The following is a 26,152-nucleotide window of genomic DNA, read 5'->3' as shown; positions in this document are numbered from 1 at the left end:
CTGTTTTGCTTTGTTTAAAAATAAAAAAATAAAAAAGTAGAGAAGATTTTTGTTGTTTCTAGAACACAGCCCTGGAGATGTGTGGAAAGCCGGTTCCAGATCTTGAATGGAAAACAAAATGTGGCCATGTCACCCGGACAGGAAGGTTTGGACCAGCATATCACCTGGTTTATATTAAGGATAACTTTTTACTCTCTGGAAATTGCTTTTGACTTCTGCAGTACTGACACAAAAGAAAATTAAACTCAAGTTAAAACTTCAGGGAAATTAAGAAAACACTGAATTTTGTTCTAGGCAGAAAATTTGTACTTCACAGCAGACTAAAGAGGACTTTTTTTTTTTTTTTTTGCAAAACTAAAGGAATAAGACTCATCTTTTAGCATCCAAGATGATGTATTACGACATACTGCTTCAAAACATCTATAATAAATAATGTGCTGCATCTAAGAATAGCACTCATAGATCAACGGTGACAAGAGTACTGCCCTCCAGTGCCTCTGGCTTGGTGGGATTTGCCCTCCAAGTATATGCAAGGTTTACCTTCCCTACTTTCCTTTAAATTGCAATACATAGCTCACTATTAGCTACACCTGCCTCTGTTCTCACTCTAGGTTTTGCTTTGTCCATCTTATCTTCTATGTTTTTATGTTTTGTTTTCATGGCCTCTCTACTCTCACTAACGTTTATGCTCAATGTAGAAATCCACAATTTACTGTCAAGTAATCCCACTGGCTCCAGTCTCTGACTATTCCACGTAGGTTTCAGTCCCATTTACTCCTTACTCCTCTCCCACTTAACACACTTATTCAGCAGGTCTGTGCTTCAGGATTGCCTCAAGGAACACAAATTTCTTCCTCCTCCATGTTTACATCATTTAGAGGAGACTTTGGTGGTCAAGTTGCCTTCAACCACTCTTGCTGCACTGACTTCAGAGATGCCAAATTAGCGGCAAGCAATCTGGTCTCTTACCCTCCTGCTGAACCTCCATCTGTTCTCAGACCTTCACTGGAGACTCTTTTCTCCCCAGCACAGCTCTGAAAAAACCTCTCAGTTTTCCGCTCTGATTCACCCTGAACTCTCTTGGCTGTCCCAGCAGGCATTTGGTGAGCACTGTGAGGTCTTATCCAACACATGCACAAGTCCTAACCAAAGAACCTTAAACCACTGGGAGGGCCACCATCAACTTCAGCCTCTCATGGCCCCTCTCTGAAAGGGGCAATTAGCTCTCCCTGTCACCAAAGCCCACCTACTGCATAGGTCGTGGCAGAGACGATGGTGGGGCTCAGAACGTGAGTCTCCCTGATGCCTGTGAATTGGTGGCTTTACACTTAGTGGTTTGTCTCAGACAGTTACACGTAATTCTGAGTAATAAAATGAAGATAAACTGAAGCAACATTTCCACTGATGCAGATTTTCAAAGAGTTGTCATGTTGTATCATATAGTTTCTAAGTTAAAATATTTATATATTTTTGAAATGGAAAAGATTTTAGTCATCAAGAAACTTCTGGCCATCATTTGAACTATTCAAGTTATCTGTTTTCATTTCTTTTCATCAACTGCCAAAACCAGTTTAATGTAACAGGAAGCCTTAATTTTCTTCTCGCAAAAATACATTTGTTTGTGACTGTGTTTTTACTGGATAAAATAAATTAATTGTAGGACCTGCTCTGAGTTTTAAGTGTATAATGTCATTCATTATTTTTTCTGCAGCAGCAATCCCACAAGATGTTTTGCAAATGTGACTAGTATAGCGTCATACAACAACACTCCCCTTCTCTGACCACCAGCAGAGATATTATCTTTATACCTAAAAGGTACAGTCTTTACCAGTACAGGCAAAGGCTGCTGCATTAGCAAAAGGCTTTTTTAACCTTTGAATAGGAAAATATAATAGCTGTAAGAAGACACAAAGGGAAGTCATCACTACTGCAATCATTTCTCTAGGATATTATGATCAAGCTCTTTGTTCAGGCTTATAATCAAACTCCATGACTCATCTTGCCTTGTCACTTAAAGCATGTGCACTTTCCAGACGAGCAGCAGGAATACTGCTTACCTTGTTGAACCGGTGAATAGGCGTTAGTCAGAAAACGGAAGTGCCCTTTGTTGTACCAGCAGATCAAGGACATGTTTCCCTTCATTCTTATTCTGTATTGTCCTCTGGACTGGGGAGTGTCAGGGTTGTTCAGCATGGATGGAGGTAGGCCTGTACAGTCACTCTTCCTGGCGCTCAGCAACCCACAGCAGTAAATTTCTGCATGTGAAAAAAGCACTCATTATCAGCAAAACATCACATGGACCCAAAAAGCAGGAGCAACGGAGCAAGTCCAACTGACCTGACTAAAAAACAGCTTGTCCTACAATGCTATAGTCCAACAAATACATCAGCCAATTGGCTTCTGCCTGCAGTACCTAACATTTGTGTCCATTCTGAATGGCTCTGGAAAATGAGACAAGTGCAGAAAGCCCGCTTTTAAGATGGAATGTACTGACATTTCCTGCACAGACACAGTGCAGTGACAAGGAGAAGAATGCAGGGTGTCTTCTCAATAATGACATCTATAACCCATGTAATATTCCTCACCAGGTTTTAAATTGGACTGAAAAATACAAGCAGTGATATGTATTACGGAACAAATCAGAATTTATGATCCAAGAGACTCTTTCATGTTTAACTGAGAGAATAAATTGCGGAGGAAGCAAGGAGGGAAAGAAAGCTGTAACATCTTCACTGTTAACTGAAATCTCATACGTTGCTCCTATTATACCTTTCATAATATACACAGTTGATAAATCTGCTGCTTCACTGTGCCATCCAGTTCTTGTTCTTTATCTTGGCATTTCTTGCACATGGGTAATCTAGTTTATTAAAGAAATCATGGATAAGCATTTAAGAACTACTGAAACCATGGGCCAGTTAAAAAAAAATGCACGCTCTAAATGATGGAGAAAATGGAAACACAAAGTTTCATGAGAGCAGATTTTAGGGAAAGGAGACAAAAGCCCTGTGGTAGGTTTTCTTTGGTTGGTCATCAGGTTCACACCAAGTCACAATCTCACTCTCCTCCTCAGCAGGAGAGGGAGAGAACATACAATGGACAAGCTCATGAGTTGAGATAAGCACAGGTAGGTCATTCATCAGTTACTGTCACAGGCAAAATGAACTTAGCCTGGGGAAGATTAATCTGACAACTGATAACAGAGTAGGGTTGTGAGAACTAAAACCAAATGATATGCTCCCCTCACAGCCCTTTATTCCCAGGCTCATCTTAGCTCCTATTTCTCCTCCTGAACAACATCCAATGCCACAAAGTACATCTCAGTGCAGCCAGGTAGGAATAGACAAGACTTTGAAACTAAATTAATGATGAAAATGCTTGAACTTCTCACTAGGTCATGAAATAATAATGGTCTGCTTTCAAGGAGAAGGAGATCTTCTTGAGCAAGTTAATTAAACTCGAGGAAATCCTGGATAGAAATTTCTTCAGTGTCCCTAGGCTTTGCTTTAATCCACCTGCACGGAAAAAATGGATGGGCATGGAAGTAGGTGACATCTGTGTACATCATTCATATGGCAGCTGAAGTCTGCAGTAGTCTGAAGCTAATATGTCAGTTAACACCATTTAATCAATTTTTTCATCGTGCTTAATTTTCCACAATGGATAATTGGATATCCTTAAAGGGGAAATGCTATGACAGATTACAGTTTCTGGATTCCAAAGAGCATTACTGCATTCTTGGATTTCCACTCACATGACTCTTCTGCTTCTGTCTGTCTGCCTGTAACAATGCAAGTTCTTGAGGGCAAGTACAGCCTTTGCCCTTGGTTCATATAGAGCCTGGCATTCTAAGCATACTCAGCAGCTAGGATTCACAAACATTAATGGAATACTGATACAGTAATAGCAAATACTCAAGGATTCATCTAGTTTTTGTGGGCACATCTATAAGGATCTAAGACTTTTCCATCAGAAACATAAGAGACTCACGTCAGAAGAAGGTCAACCAACACAGCACTGGAGCTTATTCAGAAAGAGGAAGGCACTTGATTGGTTATTTCTAAGGAAAGAAATCAATCCTTGGAAATCTATAATTTCCCTCTACAAAAGAGAAGAAAAGCCTGATGGCAACAGGCCTAGAATCAATACAGGAGGAATTGCACCTGCTTTTTTTTTTTTTTTTTTTTTTTTTAAATATCTTGCTTTAAGGTACACAAATACTGTAGAGGTCATGGAGGTCATGTTCCTGCAAACATAGGTTTAGCATATTAAATTTTTAAAAAGCTTTCTTCTAGCCAATAGTAAGACTTTCCTGCTCTAATAACACACGAGCCTGAGAACTTTCCTGAGCTGCCTAAAGTTTATGACTCACTGAAGGGTGATACTAACTCTCTCCAGGAGACTGCAGCAGTATAAAACCAAGCCAATAACTACATTATTGCGCTAGAGCTTCAAAATAGTAACAGACAACTCTGAAATCCCATAATAATTAATTGCAGCTTTCCCTTCAGCTCAGGCGGTAAGCCTGGAGAAAGCCTTCAGCAGATATTTCAATCCTCACACAGAATAATGGGAACCATTTCCTGTCTCAGAGGCACACAGCATAACCTCCCTGCTACACAGCACAGAAAGGCTCAGTCAGTACTTCTGAGATATACTGGTGTCTCTCATCATGGATGACACCCTTAATCTGCAGAATTTTTAAAAAACACCCAGTTACTATAGCAATGGAAGCAGTAAAAATTAAGCCCATCTGGATCAATGAAGTTTTTGCATGTAATTAAGTCTAAATCACAACAGGTGTTTGCTGCGTGCACAGGAGACAAGGAGATAGGCTCCCCACCAGTCTTAAACAGTAACTGTATAGAAATGCAAGCACCTAAGCTGGTATAGGCTATTAAAGCAAAAAGAGAAAGTGTGGCAGAGTGACCCAGGTTCATTCCCGAGGTCTCCAGGCCAGAGAGAGCTTGCTTGGAAGCCTATTCAGTGCTGCAAATGATACCATTTGCAGAAGTATCCAGGCTAAAGTCAGTTCAGACAGAAGTACACATTTTTCAACCATATATCCTGCATGCAACACTGGGTCATGTTAGAGCCAGGGCAACTCAGGGGCCTGTTGGAACAAGGAGATGTGAGCTTGCTTAAATCCATGTGCTTGGTGTTACAAACACCAAGGACCCTGCAACAATTCTGTGAGCACCATGGACATCCAGCTGTCTGCTCCTGCAGCATGAGTCCAAGTGCTCTGCAGTACAGAGCCAGCTGCTCCTGCTGGTTTAGAAAGCACAACAGGGATTTTTAGGGTTCATATCCTCAAGGGAAACATAAGGCTTCAGGATGTGCTGTCCTCTGTAGGGAACAACACTTTTGCTTTGAGGAGTGAAAAGGAATATGTGCTATGAATGACTGTCACAGCAAATAACAGCAGCTGTCTGCTCAAAGAACAGAGAATTTGGGGCATTTCAGTGCAGGTTTCCAGTTCTATTCAGAAGCCAGAAAAAGAAATGTTTTGAATGTTCCTTGAAAAAGAAAACGAATCTATTCAGGTTTTAGATTTTGAAATAGACCAAAGTTCCCAGTCTTATTTTTTGAAGTTTTCTCATCTCTTGGTATCTCCAAAGACCTTCGAATTACATTCATTGATATCCCTTTATATTACTTGATGCGTATTCTTACTGTTGTACAGCAAAGGTGCTACATAGCAGGCTTTCTAAAAAGAACATCGTGATTTTTGCAGGAATGAATGTGGGGCATAGGGAAAACTAATGGCATTTACAGTTCCACAAAAGTCTTAATAGGATCGTAGGACCCAACAGATTATAGGATAATTCAGGTTGGAAGGCAACTTAGGAGGCCTCCAGTCCAAACCCCTGCTGAAAGCAGAGTGAGCTCTGAGGGCAGACAGGACTGCTTTATCTTGTTTGGGATTGAAAACTTCCAAGGATGGAGACTGTAACTCCTCTCCAGGCAGCCTGCTTCACTGTCCTCAGAAAATCCTCAAATCTAATCTGAGCTAATTCTTTCGTTCCGCTTACGTCTTGTATCTCTCATCTTTTTATAATGAACTAGTGAAGAACTGGCTCCATCCTCCCGATAACCTCCCCAGGGTATGGGAAGGGTGTTTTTTGGGTCCTTCCCAAAGCCTTCCCTTCTCTGGGCTGAGCAAGCACAATCCCCTTCTTGGAGTGGAACATGTGGTCCAGCATTCATCAGCTTGGTGGCTGAGTCCAGACTTCTCTGTCTGCCTCTCTCCAAATGTACAGCCAATGCAGCAGGATCCCAACAGGTGCTGGCAACACATTTCTTGTTCTGCAGTACAGTCAGTACTCTACTTCTCCTCCAGAACTCCTACTGATTCTACCAGCGCTTGGCATCTGATCTCTCATAGTTTATCACAGTCCTTCCACTTCAACAACACTACCAAACCTGCGAGTGAACACCTAGTATCCCATGGTAATCACAAACAATCCCACATCCTTGTTAAACAGACACACTCTCGTTATATAAAGAATGTCACACTCATTGTGACCTTCTTTATATAAAAAGTACAAGCAGTGGATTGGCGATAGGTGCCTGGGAAGAATCTAGGGATCCTGTCCAAATGTGCAGGGATGGGGTCAGGAAAGCTAACATGCAGATGAAATCTGCTCCATGGAGCTAGATGACATGCATCCAAGGGTTCTGAAGGAACTCGCTTATGTGGTCACCAAAGCACTTTCCATCATATTTGCAAAATCACGGTGGTCAGGCAAAGTCCCTGGTGACTGGAAAAAGGGAAACATCACTCCCATTTTTAAGAAAAGGAGAAAGGATGACCTGGGGAACTATAGGCCAGTTACACTCACCTCTGTGCCTGGAAAGATCATAAGTGGATCCTCCTAGAAGAGATGTTAAGGCATATGCAAGATGTGGAGAAGATCCGAGACAGCCAGCATGCCTTTACCAAGGGCAAATCATGCCTCACCAATCTGGTGGCCTTCTATGAAGAAGTGATGGCACAGGTGAACAAAGGGAAAGGCAACTGATGTCATCTACCTGCACTTCTGCAAGGCCTTTGACATGGTCACCCTCATCACATCCTTCTCTCTAAATTGTAGAGATATATGAATTTGAAGCCTGGGCTGCTAGGTGGATAAAGAATTGGTTGGACTGTCACAGCCAGAGGGTTGTTGTCAATAGCTCTACGCCCATGTGGAGGCCAGTCACAAATGGTGTCTCCCAACGGTCCATCTTGGGACCAGTGGTCTGCAACATCTTTATCAATAACACAGACAGAGGGATTTAGTGAACCCTCAGCATGTTTGCTGCTGAAACCAAGGTGAGTAGTGCAGTTGGCACAATAGAAGGGAGGGACAGCAACCAGTGGGACCTGGACACATTTGAAAAGTGGGCACATGAGAATCTAATAAGGTTTAACAAAGCAAGTACAAGGTGCTGCATTCGGGTTGAAGCAAGTACGGACTGGAAGAAGAACTCAAAGAGAGCAGCCCTGTGGAGAAGGACTTGGTCCTCACAGATGAAAAGCCAGGGATGAGCCAGCAGTGTATGCTTGCAGCCCAGAAGGCCAACTGTATCCAGGGCTGCATCAAAAGAGAGGGGACCAGAAGGGCAAGGAAGGGGATTTTCCATTTCTACTCTGCCCTTGTGAAGCCCCATTTGGAGAACCATGTCTAGGCCTGGAGCCCCTGGCAGGGGAAGGATGCAGAACTGTTGGAGTGGGTCCAGAGGAGGGCCACGAAGATGATCAAAGGGCAGGAGCCCTTCTCCTGTGAAAAAAGGCTAAGGGAGTTGGGCTTGTTTAGCTTGGAGAAGGCTATGGGCAGACCTCATTGCAGCCTTCCAGTACTTGAAGGGAGCTTACAAGCAGGAGGACCAACTTTTTACATGATCCGATAGCAATAGGACAATGGGGAATGGCTTTAAACTAAAAGAGGGGAGATTTAGGTTAGATGTTAGGAATAAATGTTTTATTCAGAGGGTGGTAAGGCACGGGAATTATAGATGTCCCTTCTCTGGAGGCATTCAAGACCAGGTTGGATGGGGCCCTGGGCAGTCTGATCCAATGGTTGGCAACTCTGCCCAAGGCAGGTGGTTTGGAACTAAATGATCTTTAAGGTCCCCTCCAACCTAAGCCATTCTATGATTGCATGATATAGGAATTCCAAGATATTTTTCAGAGCCAGTAAGGGAAGTGATGGAGTGTACCAGATCAGAAATTTAATTTTGCAAGGAGCTGTTGAATATTGTAAACGTCTCAGGAAGCAGAATAACAAATCATGAGTCAAACTGAGATCAATATAGTAATGGAATATTGGATCAAATAATAAGTCCAAATTGCATGTGGTAAAAACATTATTACTGAATGTTCTACCTGCTAGAAACTGTTAATTAGAATTACCTGCTCAGTGTAAAGCCCACGAGTAATATACCTCTGTAAACAATGTGAATTATCTGTAAATAGACAACATGCAACTGGTTTTACCTTTTCCACTGGGGTTACGGACTAACAGGGTCATGTCATATTTGTTTTTTTCCTTTCCCAGCTGAGCAGAAACTGTGTGACTCTTTGTCTGTCACTCTTCATGCTTAAACCTGACACATTTCATGTGCAAGGAGCATGTGGGATATCCTGTACTTTTTCTGACCAGCCATTTTCCATTCCAGCTTTGTTAGCCTTAAAAATGTAATGGTTATAACCAGTCATTTTCTGGAGAAGATTAATTCCAATGCACCATAGATATGTCCAACTTTTTCCCATATGGCTGTTTACAGCATTTGGAAAATTAACAACTTCTTTTGTGATAATACACTGGTATTCTGTGAGCTTCCAGTTTACCTAAAATAACTCAGGTGCTAAATTCTGCATCTGAGACAGCCCTCAGTGCCAGTGCAGTTTGAAGTACTGGACTGAGGGGCTCAACTACAGCACTGGTATAGCTGACTGGTATGCTTGTTTCAGATGCAAATCAAAATATTGTCTCAATCCCGAGTTGTTCCCTTTGCTTTAGAGCACGTTGCATTACTATAATGGCAGAGGTGGGTTTAAGCTTCTGCAATGGAAAACATGCCAAAAGCAAAAGTCAGTCATCAGCCATGAGTCGAAAAGGGGAACAGCCCTGTAGCCCCCTATAGATTATATTCTCAAGTGTTTCACATACCACAATGACCCTGAAAGGCTGTGCTGACTGAACAACTAGCTGAGAATTATACTGAGATGACTTTTAACTGATTGCCAGAGTGCGAGAGCCTATAATTCAAGGGGAGTCACAAGTCTTTAGCATCTCTGAAAGCAAGGTAACATGCAGCTATTTCACATAAGGTGAAGAGGCATTTGACAGAAAGGATGTCTTGAGGATACTCTCTGCACAAGCAAGATATTGGCTAGAGGAGCCACACTGGTGTAATGAAGAGCATTCTCCTGGCAAATGCAGAGTTTATTATGCTTTCCAAATACCAACTTTTCTACTAAGGCTTATTTGTACTAGCAAAAAGCTGAACTATGCTTGGGCTTTTGCAACAACATAAAATTATCACCCCAAGAAGTCACGTCTAACTGATACTAAACTAGCAAGGACTTGTAAAGACACATCTTTAAGGATTCACTGCATCCCTAGTCTTTTAGCAACAGGAACAGAAAAATCACAGGCAAATAGGGAAATGCCTTGAAAAGTCCCCTAGGTCATACAGAAGATCAAACCTCACATTTCTAAGGCAAAGTCCAAAATCCAGGACTTTAAATACCCTCATTTTAGCTTGGAAATTTTGAAGATCATAGACGGAAATTAAAAAGCACTCTTCATAGTACCTTTCCATAAATGAGATCTCTTCTGAGGGATGACTAACTTATCCATACATGGAATTGAGATCTCACTGAAGCCTTCTGGGAGGTTCTTTCTAATTCAGTGGCAGGAGGCCCTTAGGCCTGTTATCATTAAAACACAGTGAGTCACTCAATACACACCTTGCTTCTCAAATTCTTCAAAGAGATTGAGGCTGGTAATGCTTGGGCCAGTGAAGATAATGTAGTTCTTCCCAGAGGCATTCTGACAAAGGCTTTTGGCCACCATACTGTGCAGCTGTGGCTTGTTCTTCAAAGCATCCAGCCCGTCAGCACCACTGCCTTCTTTGAGATGGACATAAATCTTAAAGGAGAAGCAGAGAGAAAAGACAAAAGATTATAATGAATCCAGAGGCAGAGGAAGCAGATGCAATGGCCAGTGCATCAGCTCAAAGAGAGACAATGCAAAGATCAAGGCAGAAGATACTCTTAATAATCTGCAAATATCTAAAGCACAGGTGTTCCAGTCTTTGGACTTACTTGAACCACACTGATTGAAGAGGAACTGTCTTGAGTCATGTACAAAATATATAACATAACTAATGTATATAAATAACAAAACTTCTATTTTTTATTTTTTTATTAAAACATTAATAAAGTGGACAATAAAAAAATAAAACTAGCAGACCGAGCACAAGTGATCTAAAGGCTCTTTTGAGGAGCTGTTATTTTAAAACTACCCTAGTTTAGTTTTTGTAGCTACCAATAAACAGTGTCAGTTTTAGGGCTTCCTATCACTGTTGTGCAGTTGGAAGACTGTTTGCTTGGCAAGAAAAAAATCTGAAGTCATAGAAAAGATTATGTGTTCTACTGAGTCTTTATAGGCTTTACTGCTGCCAGCAAAAGGAGAGTACAGAATCTTCAGTTCCAAAAAGGCTTTACAAGATGACCAAAAGGAAATGGCCCATGAGCTTCCCTGCAGTAATATTCTGATTTATTTCTGTTGGCAGCAGTCACTTAAGCTGCAATACAAGTATATGTGCACCCCCATACATGAGAGGAGCCAGCAGTGTACATACTTAACCAGCCAGAACATCCTAATCAAACTCTCCAGGCGCAGCACTATATCAGAGATCCTTTTAGACCAGGATTTGGAGACAACCCACCAAAACAGACTGAACCAGGAAGCAGAGTACAGTGCAATATGCTGCTTTTAATAATGAAATGTCTAGCTCATTTGCAGCAGGCTGCAGTTGCTTTAGCATGTGTTCTGCTGCTGTGCAACTCACATGGCTACACATTTCAAGAGAGTTGCCACCATCACCTGCAGGTGGACATACATGTTAGAGAGTGGGAACATTTACACTCAGTAATGTGAACAAAGCATAATTAACTGAAGACAGCAGAGTTAGCATACTCACACCAACTGAAGGAGGAGCACTGAAATAAAGCTCCTCCTTCACTCCTATAAATGACCCCTCTAGAAGAGGAGACTTCTGCACTGCTATGTGCTTGCTGCCTCTGCATGACCTTTTCTTTGTACAGAAGCCTTCAACTTTATTTCACTGGAAGTATTTCACAAGTGTAATTTTCACTAAAGTTCAACATCCATCAAAATGAATTCGGTGTCTGACCTTTATCTTGTTGTGAAATTCAAGAGAAATTACTTGCTGGGAAGAGGAATGAGAAGACGCAGACCCCATATTCAGTCATTCAAACAGCACTGTAACTCCAAGCTAATTTCAAAGATTTAAATACACACAAATGCTTATTTTCTGAAAAAGCTGTCCAGGTACATCTATGTGACTTCGGCTCTGAAACATTCATAGATTCACAGAATGGCTTGGGTTGGAAGGAATCCCGAGGACCATCCAGTTCCAAACCCCTGCCACAGTCAGGGCCACCAACCTCCATACCTAGTACTGGACCAGCCTGCCCAGGGCCCCATCCAACCTGACCTTGAACAACTTCAGGAATAGGGCATTCACAGCCTATCTGGGCAGCCTGTTGCAGCTCCTCACCACTCTTTGTGAAGAACTTCCCCCTGAAATCTTTTAGGAATTCCAGAACTTCCCCTCTTCAAATCTTTTAGGAATTTGGGCTGGACTCATTGACCTCTGGAGATCCCTTCCAGCCTCTGCAATTCTGTGATTCTGTGAATTTCAAAAAATTTCAGGAATTTCAGCTTCTCTCTGAAGCTGAAACGTTCTCAGTATTCATGTAGGAAAAAGGAACTGTACTTTGTTTGTTGGAGTGATGTATCCAGAATGAGTGTTTGCTAAACTTGCTTGAGAATGCAGCCATTCAGAATACACAATGTTGCTTTCCTGCATATTTATCTTACTAACATACTCCTTCATAAAAGAAACTTCTTCATAGTGCTCAGAGAATAAAAATTCTTGTATGCTTGCAATAGTGCTCTCCGTAATTTTTTATTATCTCAGTGATCTTAGAGAGGGACAAAATTAAATTAAACAGCTTCTCCTTATTTTAGATGTTGCATCTCCCAGCACTGGTATTCCAGACATAAATTAAGATAATATTCCCTAGCTATTCATTCATCATGAAATAGACCCTGGAAGAGTGTGTTATGTATAAAACCTCTGAGAAATGATACATGATCTGTATTCTGAAGTAAACTATATGCTACAGAACAGAGATGGTGCCAGGATAAACACACACTAATTCCAGAAGTGTAAAGCATATCTTAAAAGAAAGTCTTAACTACACATTATTTACATATAAAAAAAAGTATATGTAAACCCTCTTTTGATAAAGATAGTTCTTAGACGAGGACATAGGCAGAAATATTCATAGATTCTCTGACCATCCTCCATTCACTTCTGAAAGCTGTCAAATTTGTGCTTTCTTCAACGCTAAGCTTAGGACTAATTAATTACAGTAAGTTATTTAGATTATTAAATAGAACTCAAGAGAGCAGCTTAATGGTGGAACACATACAAAGGGCAGATTGTTACAGTTTTACAACAAAGGTTGTGCATGGTATCAAGGTTTATTGGTATCAAAATTAAGATTAGTTAGTAGTGCGCCAGCAGAGAGACCACACAAATAGCCCTTAAAAATCTACAGACAAAGAGGTGAAGAGGACACAAAAAAGTTGCATACAGACTAGTTCTGACCTTGGGTTAGCAGTTGAGCTGAAAACAAAGCAGGCATCCCTAAGCCCAGGAAAGTGCTCTGCACTTTCCCTTCCCTACTGCAGTAAGAACAAACCACCCAAGAGACTCCATGCTCACTTTGTGCTCCCTGCAGAGGCCCATGCGAAGGGATGAGACAATCTGCTGGCACTGGTGGGTGCCCCAACTGCTCCCTTACTATGGGCTGCTTTGGGTCTGAAAGTAGCTTCTCTGAAGAGCATGTCCCCACTTACTCTTTTCATACCTGGATGCTACATATTCCGTATGTTCTGTAAGCAGAGCTAACGTCTGGCACCCTTCCTTTGGGCTTCCCTCTGAATCGAGGTTCCCTGTTATGGTCTCATGGTGATTCTCTTTCCCTTTCACTCTGTTTACTTCCCCATGTCCTTCTCCCAAACACCCACATCTACTGCTGGACATTCCCTCCTCCTCCAATGTTAAAATACATACTCCTTTTTTCTTCTTGGGCACTTCCTTGCATACACAAGCACAGCCTTTGTTCTAGGCACAATTCTTCTTGTTTTGGAAAATCATCATTCAAAGCTTTGCTGTGTTCAGCTCTGCTGGGAGGATGGGTGACGGCAGCATAATGTTGGAAGGCACTAAGGCTGCTGTGAAACTGTGGCTGGGTACAGACAGCTGGCAAAAGCATAGCTTCAAATATCCTTCCAAGTATCTAGGATTCCATATGGCCTTTACTTTTCTTCTCATCTTTCCATCCAGCCTATTTCATTCTATCTCAAATCATACAGACCCTCACCACTGAAGCCCACAGCATTCTCCTCACCTTCTGTAATTAATTACTTGAGCTATTTAACATTTAGCAGTATGCAGACAAAGCACAGAATTGCCAGAAATTGACTGTAGGACCTTCACAGGCACAGTCAGAAGCTGCTGCACCAAAAGTATTTGTTAAACCATTCACCAGAGCTGCTGGTTTGCCTTGGGACAGCATCAGAGCTTTGTGCCCCTTTGATGCGCTTTAACAGGAAAGCATCATCAGAAGTACAGGCTTGACAACTGCTGCTGGACAACAGATGGAGATGTTGGCAGTAACACCCTTTGCTTCTGCAGGTGACAGTTAAAGCAATATCTCTCAAATGTCTGCAGAGATCACATTTACTGTGTAGCTCTTTCTAGTTGATAGTGATCCATTCAGTCTACAACAGCAAATGGAATAATTTCTGCAGATGTAACATCATTTCTCTTAAAGACAAATACAGGCTGAAGATCTTTATCCTGCAGTGATAGAACAGAAAAGGAACTTTCTCTAGCCATCCTTCAGTTCTCTTTATTGGACACTTTTTTTATTACACTTTAAGTTCTGCCATCATTTTATCTAGGGTAGCTCTGCTGCACCAGTTAAGATATTTCTTAATCCAGCATGTATTGTGCATAATCCATATGCACAATACCAGCTCTGCCTTCTCACACCCTTTCACTCATCCCTCAAAATCTCCTCTTTTCTGCCTTTAGTCTCCATGCACCATCCTGATAGTCCTAAAAGCCTGACAATTAGAACAGACCTTCACAGCCACTGGCTCATCTTCCCATCCACTACAACTTCCTTTGGATCACAGAGGCAAAAGTAGGTATCACTTAACACACTTCAATGACAGAGTGACAAGGTATTGATTAAGACTGTGCTTAGCTCTTACAAAACATGAAAAACACTGCAAACTGTTTTGGAAAGTCTATTTATCTACACAAAGGCAGACAGAGAAGACATCAGATTTCTGAGCAGGAGATTCCACATGTTGTCAGATAAGAGACGAATCAATCACCTGTCATTCAGAAACATAAAATGTTTGTTTGGCTACAGAAGAAGGTTGCTACAAAAAGCAGTACTGAGATCTTCCATTCTCTGGAGCAGACATTCATGCTACAAGCCACCAAGACTCTTCTTGCTTTGTGTTGGCAATTTTCTCTATGGAAAAGTCATGTGGAAGGTTCATAAGGTCTTGCTAGAAACAAGGTAAAAACCGATCAGTTAGAGACTAAATCTTCCACTTGTCTGTACACTTGAAAGCACCCTAGAAATTAAAATGTTGGGTATTCTGTTAATATTCATAGTTCAGATCGCAGATTGAAAGCACTTGTATCCCAAATACTTTGCATCCATATATAACTAAAGCACCTCAGGGTATAATTCTCAAATGAAAAAAGTGATATTTGGAAGAAAATGGGGCTAAATAGTAATAAGCAGGAAGCAGATTTTGAAGGCTACATTATCTAATAAAGGGTAGATAGTAAACAACGACAAAACAGGAGCCAGATTTACAGATAACACTTATAAATGCAAGAGAATGAATGGTACTGTTATACTCGTTGGATCCTGAATTGCTATTGAAAGGTTAACTTCATTTTTCTGTAGTTTTCCCAGCCAAATACTCACTTGCACTGCTCTCTAGATCCTGCCTCATTCTGTCTTCCCCTCTCACGCTAAACCCTACCTCTAGCTGTTACTGTTTTAATCACCTTTGGGAGATTCTCCCCTCCAACCCTACCACAAACTCTCTACAGCCCATGTTCTCCCCTTCTTTAATGCCCTCTTATCAGCCAGCTTTTAGGTCCGGTTCTTCCTCAGCTGCTGTTGCTTGCTGGTGTACTTATGTTGCTCTTACTCACACTGGATCTTTTCAATGGTTTTAACCTCTTCTCAGTCTCTTCTTACTTGTCCAAAGGCTATTTCAGATAATTTCAAGGGACATGAAGCTGTCCCCAGATAGCTTTTGGGGCTGCCTAAAAATCTCTTTCCTTGGCCTCCTATTTTGAATGATGTTAATGTGCATCTACATGCAGATCCAGCTAACAACTCTGTGGACTGCCAAATCTTTGTTTTTCCTATGTACATTCATCAAAGTTTTTAACAAGATCTTGGTGATTCTGCAGAGAGATGCTGATAAAGTTGATACTGAATGTCCAATATGGCTAAAAAGCTTAGTTTTCCACCCCGATGTCCTTCCTCCAAGTAATTTGTTCACCACTGAGGACACCACAGAATTCATCTGTATGGTGAATGTAAATCTGTGGATCAACAAATGTAGATGTCTCTCTGTAACTTCTCTCAGGCCAGTCACATTTAATGCAGATTCGTTATCCACAATGCCTCTATGAGAAATCCATTCCCATTTTTTCAAATATATAATCCATAATCATCCTTCTTTCCTTTGGTCCTGGCTCACGAGCATCTTGAGTTCCAGGCATTGTATCTGGTTAATCATAGAATGGCTTGGGTTGGAAGGGACCTTACGGACTATCAAGTTCCAACCCCCTGCCACAGACAGGGTTGCCAGCCACTAGATCAACTACTAGATCAGACTGCCCAGGGGCACATCCAGCCTGGCTAATAATCCTTTGCTCTGACCATTTCAGCATTCTGCCAGCTCCCTCTTGTTTACAGCATCAAATAGAAGAGAGCCTGGAAAATGGATACAGGCCTTTCTAGTCTAGCATTCCCCACTGAGTTCTTCCTATATTTTTTCAATATACTGATTCCTGTCTATGTTTCTCTGAGAAGCCAGACTTCCAACTACTGTTGCCGAACAAGGCCATTTTTGCTCCTATGTTGCTCTTCTCCTTTTTGGTATTGGAAAACATTTCTAATCTCCACAAACTCTTTCCTCCTTCAACATTTTCCTTAAAAACAATGAACCCTCCTTTCCCCCCCAGTCAACTTCTACTCTGTGCATTTGTGTGGCTACCTTCTTACCTATAAGCCATTTCACTGGGCTATTAGTTAAGACCGTGACTAGGCCCTCACTATGTTGCCACACAGTGACACAATTTTAGCTCAGTTTTCCTGAGAAAATTAGTGTTGAGCTTTAAGAAGGTATATAAGCAAAGTTATGTAAGTGAGATTGTATTTAAGTGATGCAAGATAAGTAAAAACCATTAACATCTTGTAACCTTTAAGGGGATAATATTTAGTAGCTCAAGGGCAAAATACTTACATAAAAAGCATAAAATCTTAAGAAAAAAACAGAGGACGGCAATTCAATCCCACTACGGACCCAACTCATTTCCAAGAAGCAACATGGCTGACGGCTGTGGACTAGGAGCTGTCTGTTGCTGCCAAGCAGCATGCTAGCCCTAGCTGCCTACAGCCTGTATTAGCCAGCAAATAACATTGCACGTATTCTGCCTGCAGTCTCTAGGACACTGAAAGGCACCCAAACAAAACTCATGAGCTGATGGCAGCTTACACTTCCATCTCGTGCTTAGATATTGAACTTCTTGTTCTGCCTACAGCACCTAGCACATGGGGTAGGATGTGTGAGTGAAGTTCCTGTGGCAATACTGTTAATCGAGAGAGTGAAGCAGACCCATAGCTTTTATCCTCCTTTTTCAGGCAGAGAATGAGTGAGAACAGCTGCAAAAAGAGGACTACAGCACTGATCTGCGAGTTGTGAACAGCATCATTAAATCCCCATGCACTACAGACTGGAACTAAATAGTAACATTCCTTCCCAGCTCACAACTGACATTGAGACCATGGGCCAACTCTGGGAGGAATCTCTGCATTAAGACACATTTAAATGTTTGTTTTTCCCATTCATAGGAAAAGAAAGTAAGTAAGAAAGACAGTAAGCTTTTGAACTCTAGAGAAACAAACAGGGCTGGCCCACCACACATCTGCAAAACTACCTTCCTGCATAACACTGGAGAGTAAGAGGATTAGAGACTTTTAATTGAGATCTGAGATTCTCAGATGCTGACAACACAGAATCACATGCATTAAAAAGACAGAGCTGGTGGGAGCCAAAGGGAGAAAGCAGATAGGATTTTCCAGCCAAGAGTGAATGGCAAATGAAGGTGATCAGATTTCCTGGGATTCCCTCCCAGACAAAACCTGACCTTGAGGACTTGTTCAAAGCAGCTGCTACATCTGTGCATTTCAGATGCAACTATTTCAGTGACAGAGAAATTATCAGGGTGCTGTTTAAAGAAACCCCTTGGCTCAGGCTAATATCAAAACAGAACTTAAATAGGCTGAAACACCAACATTTCTGAGCAGCTTTGCTAAACAAATGCACAGATGGCTAATGCTCCCACAATTCTGACCTTGAGAACCACATTAATCCCAGGCATATTTACTCTTTGCTTTTCCCTTTCCAAAGGAAATGGGCAAAAACAGTTATAGCTTAACAGAGACTGAATTCACTTACATGATGTATTGCAAAATCATGAACTGTTGGGGGTATCTTCTCAGTTTCCATGAATTCTGGGAGCTCTTAGCCAGTGAAATCAGCAGAGCTATGAAATACTCAAGCTAACTGTACCCACTCTATTTGGCATCAGGAATGAACTACAGCATTTATTACACAACTGCAATATTTGCATTGTTTTCATTTTTTTGCTGCAACTGAATGATGCAACAAAGACATGCAATAAGGTAATAAAGACATGCTGAAGCAGAAAAAGCAGCAAAAGACAACAGATATGACACTGCCTGAGTTAGGAGAGCCGAGATTTATTCCCAGCCCTACCACTGGTCTGTGGAGTGCTTTCAGGCAGCGCAGTGTAGCCCTTCAGGGAGTTGTTGCCTTACCTCTCAAATAGGGACCACCTCAGTCTGGTGTACACTCATTAGATACCGCAATGTGGGAAGGCTTGAGCTGCAGAGACGCACACAATTCTTTTTCTGAATCTTTTCTGACTCATCCCTTCTTCGGGATGAGCAGAGGAAGGTGGAAATTTAAGTTCAGTCTCAGTACAAAGTTCTAAAGAACTTCATAAATCTGACAGAGACACTTCACAATGATAGTATTGAAAATGAAATGCATTACTTCCAGAACTTTTTCCCATATAGACAGAAAATAGAACCAAGTGCAGAACCTGTAGAGTTGAGGCAGGATGGAAAGCGGGAAGGGAAGATTGCACAGAATAGCCTCAGCGAACAAATTTCATCATAAAGAACACGAAACATATACACATCCAAAAAGTAGTCTTTCCTCACCTTTTTTCTTAATTTCATAGTTTTCTAAGCAAATAATTAGGTTGATGAGCTAATTCCATTACCACCTATCATAGAGATTAATACTGCCCAACCAAACTGTTGCAGTACTCTCTACTGTCTATATATGGCCTTCATTTTGTTGATTGATGATGCTGGGGACTGCCTTTTTGGTTGTCCTTGTGCCATGGCCCTGTAGTACTGGAATAGGCTCTATCAGAATACTTTTATCCTGCCTGGCTCCATAGTGTTCCATGCAAGGCACCAGCTGTTAGTGCTTTCTTCTCCATCTACAAGACCAGGAAATACTCTTGTTTGTTCCTTATGTGCTACACACAAGCAAGAATTGGATATTTGGGAAAATTTCTTCTCAGAAGGAGTGGTGGGACATTGAAACAAGTTGCCCAGGGAGTAGAGCGGACTCCACCTTCTCAGGAGTGGAGTGGACTCCTCAGGTGGAGTCACCTTTCCTGGAGGTGCTCAAAAATGTGTGGATGTGGCAGTGAGGGACATGGTTAGTGCACACAGTGGGGATGGGTTGACAGGTTGACAGTTGGACTTAATCTTAGCGGTCTGTTCCAACTTTAATGATTCTATGATTCTAGAAAGAGAAAACATGATGTGTCAGCACAAAATAACTAACCCTGAATATTTGGGAACTCTCATCAGTTCTTATTACAAGCTCTATTCATATATATCTATAATGTATATATAAAGAGAGATCTGCTAATCATATTCATGCATGTCTTTTACGAACAAGTGCTCCAGACTTCTTGAGAGAAAAAAATCTGACACATCTACAGCTTTGATTTAAAGACTTACTCAGCAAATACTCTAGAAAGGAAACACTCCTTAGCTACTGCAGACATTTAATTTGGAATTGGGATATTAAAATATTAGTTTGAAAGGAATCTTAGTGGTATGTAGGGAAAGAAAATGAGTGATCATTCAATATATATGATTGTATTTGGATCTACCTGTGTTGTCCTGAATAACATAACACAAGTGCTAGTGCTACCAAGTGCAACATTATCAAGAGAGAACATGTAAGTATATGTCTTTCTTCAAAGCACTGATACCAATTTTATAATAAGGAAAATAAACTAAACCTTTACATAGTAGGAAAATCAGATTGCTGGAAAACTAGATTTTCCTAAATGGAGGTTTTTATCATCAGACTAATCACTTAGGCTTATAAGACCTTGGCCAGGAGTGTCATGAACCTCTTGAGATTGCTTCTATCCCGAAGTCATACATTGTTTAGCTCCCTCTTTTGTCAGGACTGCCTCACCCTTTCACAGCTATGCATTTTTCAGACTTCAGTTAACTTCGTTAGCTTGATTTATAAAGTGTTCAGTGTTATATTTTATTCCAAATAACATGACCTCTGATGTCACTGCAGAAAGGATGAGGGGAGAACTTCATCCAGAGTGCTAAAAAATTTGTACGTATTTCCAAGTAGGTGTAAATTCTTTGACAGCAGACAAGTGACAAACCAGTCAGTCCTTAAATACTGGATTATCTTCTTGATTAGATCAATTCTCTCAATATTTTAAACAAATAAAAAGCTCTTTTTAGCACAGCAAATAATCCAACCACCAAACAAGTACTTTAGTACTTATGATCCTTTGTAATAGCAATATGTAACTGAACACAGTATTTCAAGCATGTACTAGTTGAAGACCTTCCTCCTTCTCAGACTAGGTATTTCCATTTTAGAAGGAATGTTCATGTTCCTTTATATTCTTTTTCATATTTCTCTAAGGTTGCTCTCACCAATCATTTTATCACTGTGATAATCAGAGCCAAATCATGGAATGAAAATAGAAGGCTGTTAAGAAAATCCTAGACGTCATTTGGATGCAAGAGAAGCTTAAGTATCTATTTTATTAATGGAGCAAGAGGATTAGGGTGGTACTGAGCATCTACTCTGTTTCCATGACATTTCATTAATTTACTCTCTCAAAGGACAGGAAGGGAGATGTAACATAATTACAGCTCAGCATCTGAAACCTCTGGCATGTCTGAAGACTTAGTTATTCAGTGGTAGTTGGCTGTGGAAAACATGACAAGAGAGATCAGCAAACTTTGTGCTCACTGTTAGCACTGCATTCACCATTACACTTCGGAGTGATAAGCTATGTCTGGGACAAGTGGAGTTCACCTTGGAGATAAAGGACACTACCTCTGTAGAGCAAATGTTTTTCAAAAAGACTCGAGAGTGGAAATTTCCAAGGATGCTTCACAGCATGAATCTATTTTGTGTTGGACAAAATAACTGCTTTAAAACTTGGACAGAAGATGTATGATCCTCATTTTCCTCCTGCAGAGAAAAGCACTACTGGAAGTGCAAACATCTGTTCCCAGACAGACTTCTGCTACATTGCTACTCAAATGTTGCAGTGATTCACAGGTCAGTGTGCATATTCAACTACAGCAAATCCACAGGCTGTACAGCACTACATGCATTCAAGTCCGAGCAGTCTGTGTGCAAGTTCTACTGGCACCTCAGCATAGCTGCTCTGGAGCATGCAGGACACCAAAAGCTGTCGGGAAAAAGAAATATCAGAATCTACCTGCTTCCTCACCTCTAGGTATCAAAATAACTGGGCAGATTTTGATGAGTGCTCAAAAACACACCAGCAGATGAGGAATCTAAGAATTTGAGAATTAGTCCACAGTGCTTTGCAGTGCTAAATACAGATCCCTTACCACATCTTCCACCGAAGCTCATATTTCATCTTGAGGTCATATGTGATTTAATTTCTTTGGTAGAGGTATAAAAAGAGATGTAAAAGAAAACCCTGTTAATACATTTCTCACAGAAAAAATGGACATCTTTATACCATCCTGACTTAGTCTATTGGACACGGCTGGCTATCACAGACAGTATTATACTTTGAGAAAGAATCTGGTCCATTAAAAAGGACAAGAGTCACAGTTCCTAGACCTTTCAATAAACTTAAGATGTACAAACAGACCCTTTAGTTCTTTTTCAATTTAATTAGCTTAGGGACGGCAGCCAGTCAGATCATGTTACAGACAGGAATCTTCAGTTAAATCATCAAGCAATCAGAGCATCAGAAACTTGTCATCACCGCCCTTGGGATCAAGTATCTGAGAACTAGAATCTTTGCTGTACTCTGACTGTAGACCATGGCATGGTTATGGATAGAAGCATCTGTTACCACTGATTTTGCAGTGCATCTGAGGGACAGCTAGGAACCAAATCAAGACGTCTGAAGAAGTGAAACCCACCTGGCAGATGAAACCAGTGGATGAGCACTGACGAACCCAGAGGCTGAATTTCCTTTTTTTCCTCTTGCGCAGCTCCCTCTCTGTGCACGTGGCAATGAAAACAGGATCCTCATCAATCAGGGGCTCATGCAGAACCTGCAATTAGACAGAAAAGAAGGTGAAAAAAGAAAACAGAAGAGTTCATGATTATTGAAAAGAAATAGTGCTTTAAAGTCTTCCAAGGAACAACAATTTTTGCCTTATGCTTGTGTGCAACATTTCATACAAAGGTGAAAAGCTACTTTTTTTCAGTACTGCTACTCAACCAAAAAAAAACAACAAAAACAAAGCCTGGACAAGCACTCTTCTGTGCATGGCTACTCTACATACAGCTTGCAAGGACTGTATGCAAGGATCGAGGCATGGCTCTCTGCTTCTCACCATGAGATACAGTTTAACATTCCTCCAAAATGTGTCCCTCTACCACTATAAGCTATATGCTCCAAAATGGGACAGCGTTGAGGTTTATTGGGGAATTGCGTCATGCCTCTGCAAGCTTCATCATCTGATTCATTTTGTTTGGCAGAACGTGTTCCACCCAAATACCCCTTACAATTTGTTGTAAGGTACTCTCCTTTCCTACAGCAAACAGAAAACACACAGCAAAGAATGAAAGAAGAGAGAAAAAGGTATTTGCTGCCAATTGTGGAGGTGGTGAAGAAATAGAAAATAATTTTCCTGGTGGCAGCAGCTTCAGGGATGGCTCTCTTGCCTCAAGAGCTGAAAAATTTGACAAAAGGAGATGGAAACATAAAAGACTACAGAGAGGAATAGAAAAACACAAGATAGACTGGAGAAAGTAATGAAAAGCTATGGAATCTAAGCAATATTTGCATTCTGCATCCTCTTGCTTATAGCTGTTTTACTACATTTCTGGCCATTAATTCTGTACCAAAATGATTAGGTTTTATGCCACAGAGCCTACCTATAGAAAAGCACTGCTACTTCCTCGCAGCTTAAGGGTAGCTGCACACACATTCCTGACTATGCAGTGTGCGGATTGCCTAGCAAGACACTTCTGAGACACGCTCTCAAGTTGCTGAAAGATCTCAACTGAGGAAAGAGGGTTTCTCCTGACCAAACTCAGACAACTGCATCTAAATTATAGCAAGGCACTGGAGGCTCCCAACCTAGTACTTCAGGGGAAAGCATCCCAGAGGAACATAATTTATATTCTCTCAAAGACTTCTGTAAATAAGTCAGATACATAATGCTCATCTTTGCGTTATGCCCAAAGGAGTACGCTTTTTTCCAGTAACCATCACCTCACAGAGATAGGGCTTGGATACAAACATCCACAAGGCAGAGGCTGTCACCCTTAAACAGACCCTTTCCATTATGCGCACATCTGCATGCATCTGGTGGTGAAAATGAGCAGAATGCTGCATTAAATCTGTGTAGAAGTGGTAGGTAAGCAGTTAAGCACCACTGATGAGCAGCTGCTGCCCTTCTGAATGCAAGATGCTTGTTGAACATTACTCTGGCAGCCCAAAATAGGCATCAGAGCTCTCTCTGCGCAGCAGCGGCACACTTTCATTTATATATACTCCACTTCTTAACGGCTTATAAAACATTCACAGGACCATCTGAAATCACTCTTGTGAAATGTCCAAATTGTACACCAAAATGCAGATGCAAGCAAGGAGTGTTGCAGACAAAGATATTCGTTCTTAAAGCTGCAGCTTCCCCATTACCTCACTGGAGCACATTCCCATTCCTCTCTCAAGATCCACAAGAAATACTGCTCTTCTTTCCTGAATGCCACCTGGGATGTTTCACACTTTGATCTCAAGGAATTCTGACAGTGTTTTGCAAATGTTATCCATGTCCTTAGTCCTTTTGTTTGTCTTTCTGTCTCTGCTGGGCAGATAGGAGGACCGCATACATTGGGATGGTGTTGGATAAACTGGTAGAAATTTGTCAGCTTCTGGAAAGACCCTCTTACCAGGTTCAACTGCTGTAATGTCTCCTTCTGGGGGATGGCGAACAGCAGAAAGAACAGTCTGCTTCAAGGGTCATTTGTCATGCTGCATGACAGCATCAGTTCTCCTCACAGCGCTTTACTGCATTCTGTTTACACCCTTTGCCCTTTTTCTACCTTCCAGTGCCAAGTAAAACCTGTCAGCTGTAAATGTAAGAAGTAAACCTGAATTCTGAAAACATCTCATGCTTCCTTTATCCATTTTTATGCTCAGACCAGCCTTCCTCTAGTTCCCAAGACTTTCTTTCTGTGACTCAATATTTTAAGACATTCCTATTTCTCCAAAAGATGAAAGCTCTACAGAAGTTCCTACTGAATATCTGGGAGAAGGGACAACAAATGGAAACAAGGTAGGGATTTGTTCTTGCTGAAACAAGGGAGTAAGGACAGGCAGGGAAATTGAAATGGCAACTTTGGAGCTTGCGCTTCTTCTTTCTTCCAGAGAAAGTGGGGAGACAAGTGTTACCACCCCAGTGTGCAAACACTGCTTCAGTAGCTGTAAAGGAGTTCGCATGCACAGTGCTGTATGGGTCATGCCTGCTGCTGGGACAGCTGATCCCCACCTGTCTTTCAAAGGGGTCAGTTCATTGCTTCTGGCACTGGAATATCTTCCTTTTGAGAAAAGTTACTTCTGTTGCCCCTGGTCAACCCTATTAGTCTATCTTCCCTCCCCCAACTCAAACAATGTTTTTGCCAGATCCCCATGCAAAGTGGTATTTCCCCCTTCCCCTTCTATGTTCTTGCTGTCTCTGCAGTGCTCTTTTCCAAAAGCAGGCTTACTGCCCCCACGACATATTCTTTCCTGTTTCTCATCTTCCTAGATAAAATCTACTTTCAGGCTTAATTGACTCCCACACACGTCCCTGGCAGCCTTTTCATCATCTTTGACTCACTCTCCAAGCTTTATCTTCTTCCTACTCTGACTTCTATTGATGCAAGATACCTTGCGGATTTCTTCACAGAAATTTCTCCCATTTTCTTCTCTCAAATCCCATTTTGTTAAGGAGCTTCTCATCTAGCTGTTTCACTCCCTCTCAGCTATCCATTGTTTATCATTCTGTTTACAGCCATCTTCATCACTGCCAGGTCTTCTTGCTAAGATTTCATTTTCTCCTCCATAAGTATATGCACTCCAAATGTTGGGATTCCCATCTTAGTCTTGTCTATCCAGTAATTTTACTCCATCTCACAAAATCTTTCTTTGCTGAACATAGCAGGTAGTCACTGCCCACAGGGTGTCTTCCTTCTCCATTCTAGATCACCTCTAAAGTTCCTTCCATTCCGCAATGCTGTTCACTGCAGCCCAAATAGCCTGTAGTCAAAGAGCCACTAACTCTACTGTTGTCAGACTTGTTGGACTCTCACTGCCTTGGATGTGTCTTTTATAGCTTATCTTCCCTTATTTCTGTAGCCATCCCTACTAGAGGCTGTCTTTTCAGTCTGTCCCCTGGAGGAACTGCCTCAGCCTGTCTCATCTCTGGCTTTTGGTAGGTACCATCCAGCTGTGAACAGGGTCCCTTGGGGAGCTGCACCTGTGTATACAGATTCAACTATTGCTTCTGCATCAGTTCCTTGCTTTTCTGCTTCTTTGCTCTAGAGCTCCTTCCATCTAAACTAAATCCTCTGCTAGCATCTGACATCTCTGCTTGGATATCTGTCAGTTCTAGTTATGTTATGCTACATTTGAGATCATCTCTTTCCCCTTAAGATAACCCCTTGCTATCTCCTTTTTTTGGTCTTAGTAGTCATTCCCCTTCCTCTGCAGTAGATCTTGCTGGCTTGTGCATGTGAACGCCACTTTTACTGCAGCTCCTTGCATGATACTCTGAGTTAAGCAATGCCTCCATTTTTTTCCATGCTTCCTTAGTAAAAGTTCTGCAATACATAGTTTTTTCAACCCACCCACTCCAATCAAGGTCAGAGCCACCCCGCAGCAGTTTGGTCTCAACACAAGGCAATCCTGCTCTAACGATTCCTGCCGG

General features: G+C 41.4%; 1 protein-coding gene across 1 annotated transcript in view; it reads right to left on the bottom strand.

Annotated features, from left to right (window-relative positions):
* Nucleotides 1-26,152, bottom strand: part of PGBD5 (piggyBac transposable element derived 5) — a 73,993-nt gene that overhangs the window by 12,073 nt on the left and 35,768 nt on the right. Inside the window, exons 3-5 of the mRNA XM_042826618.1 lie at nucleotides 22,151-22,285; nucleotides 9,962-10,142; nucleotides 2,058-2,255 (exon numbers count right to left, since the gene is read on the bottom strand). Of these exons, the coding sequence (XP_042682552.1) occupies nucleotides 2,058-2,255; nucleotides 9,962-10,142; nucleotides 22,151-22,285 (514 nt within the window). The remainder of the gene's footprint in view (nucleotides 1-2,057; nucleotides 2,256-9,961; nucleotides 10,143-22,150; nucleotides 22,286-26,152) is intronic.

The sequence above is a fragment of the Centrocercus urophasianus genome, unplaced genomic scaffold (genome assembly GCF_019232065.1).
Source record: "Centrocercus urophasianus isolate 14NV4802_14NV808 unplaced genomic scaffold, USGS_Curo_1.0 seq_10, whole genome shotgun sequence".
NCBI lineage: Eukaryota > Metazoa > Chordata > Aves > Galliformes > Phasianidae > Centrocercus > Centrocercus urophasianus.
The sequence above is the reverse complement of the archived record's forward strand: the minus strand, read 5'-3'. Positions and strand labels throughout refer to the sequence as shown.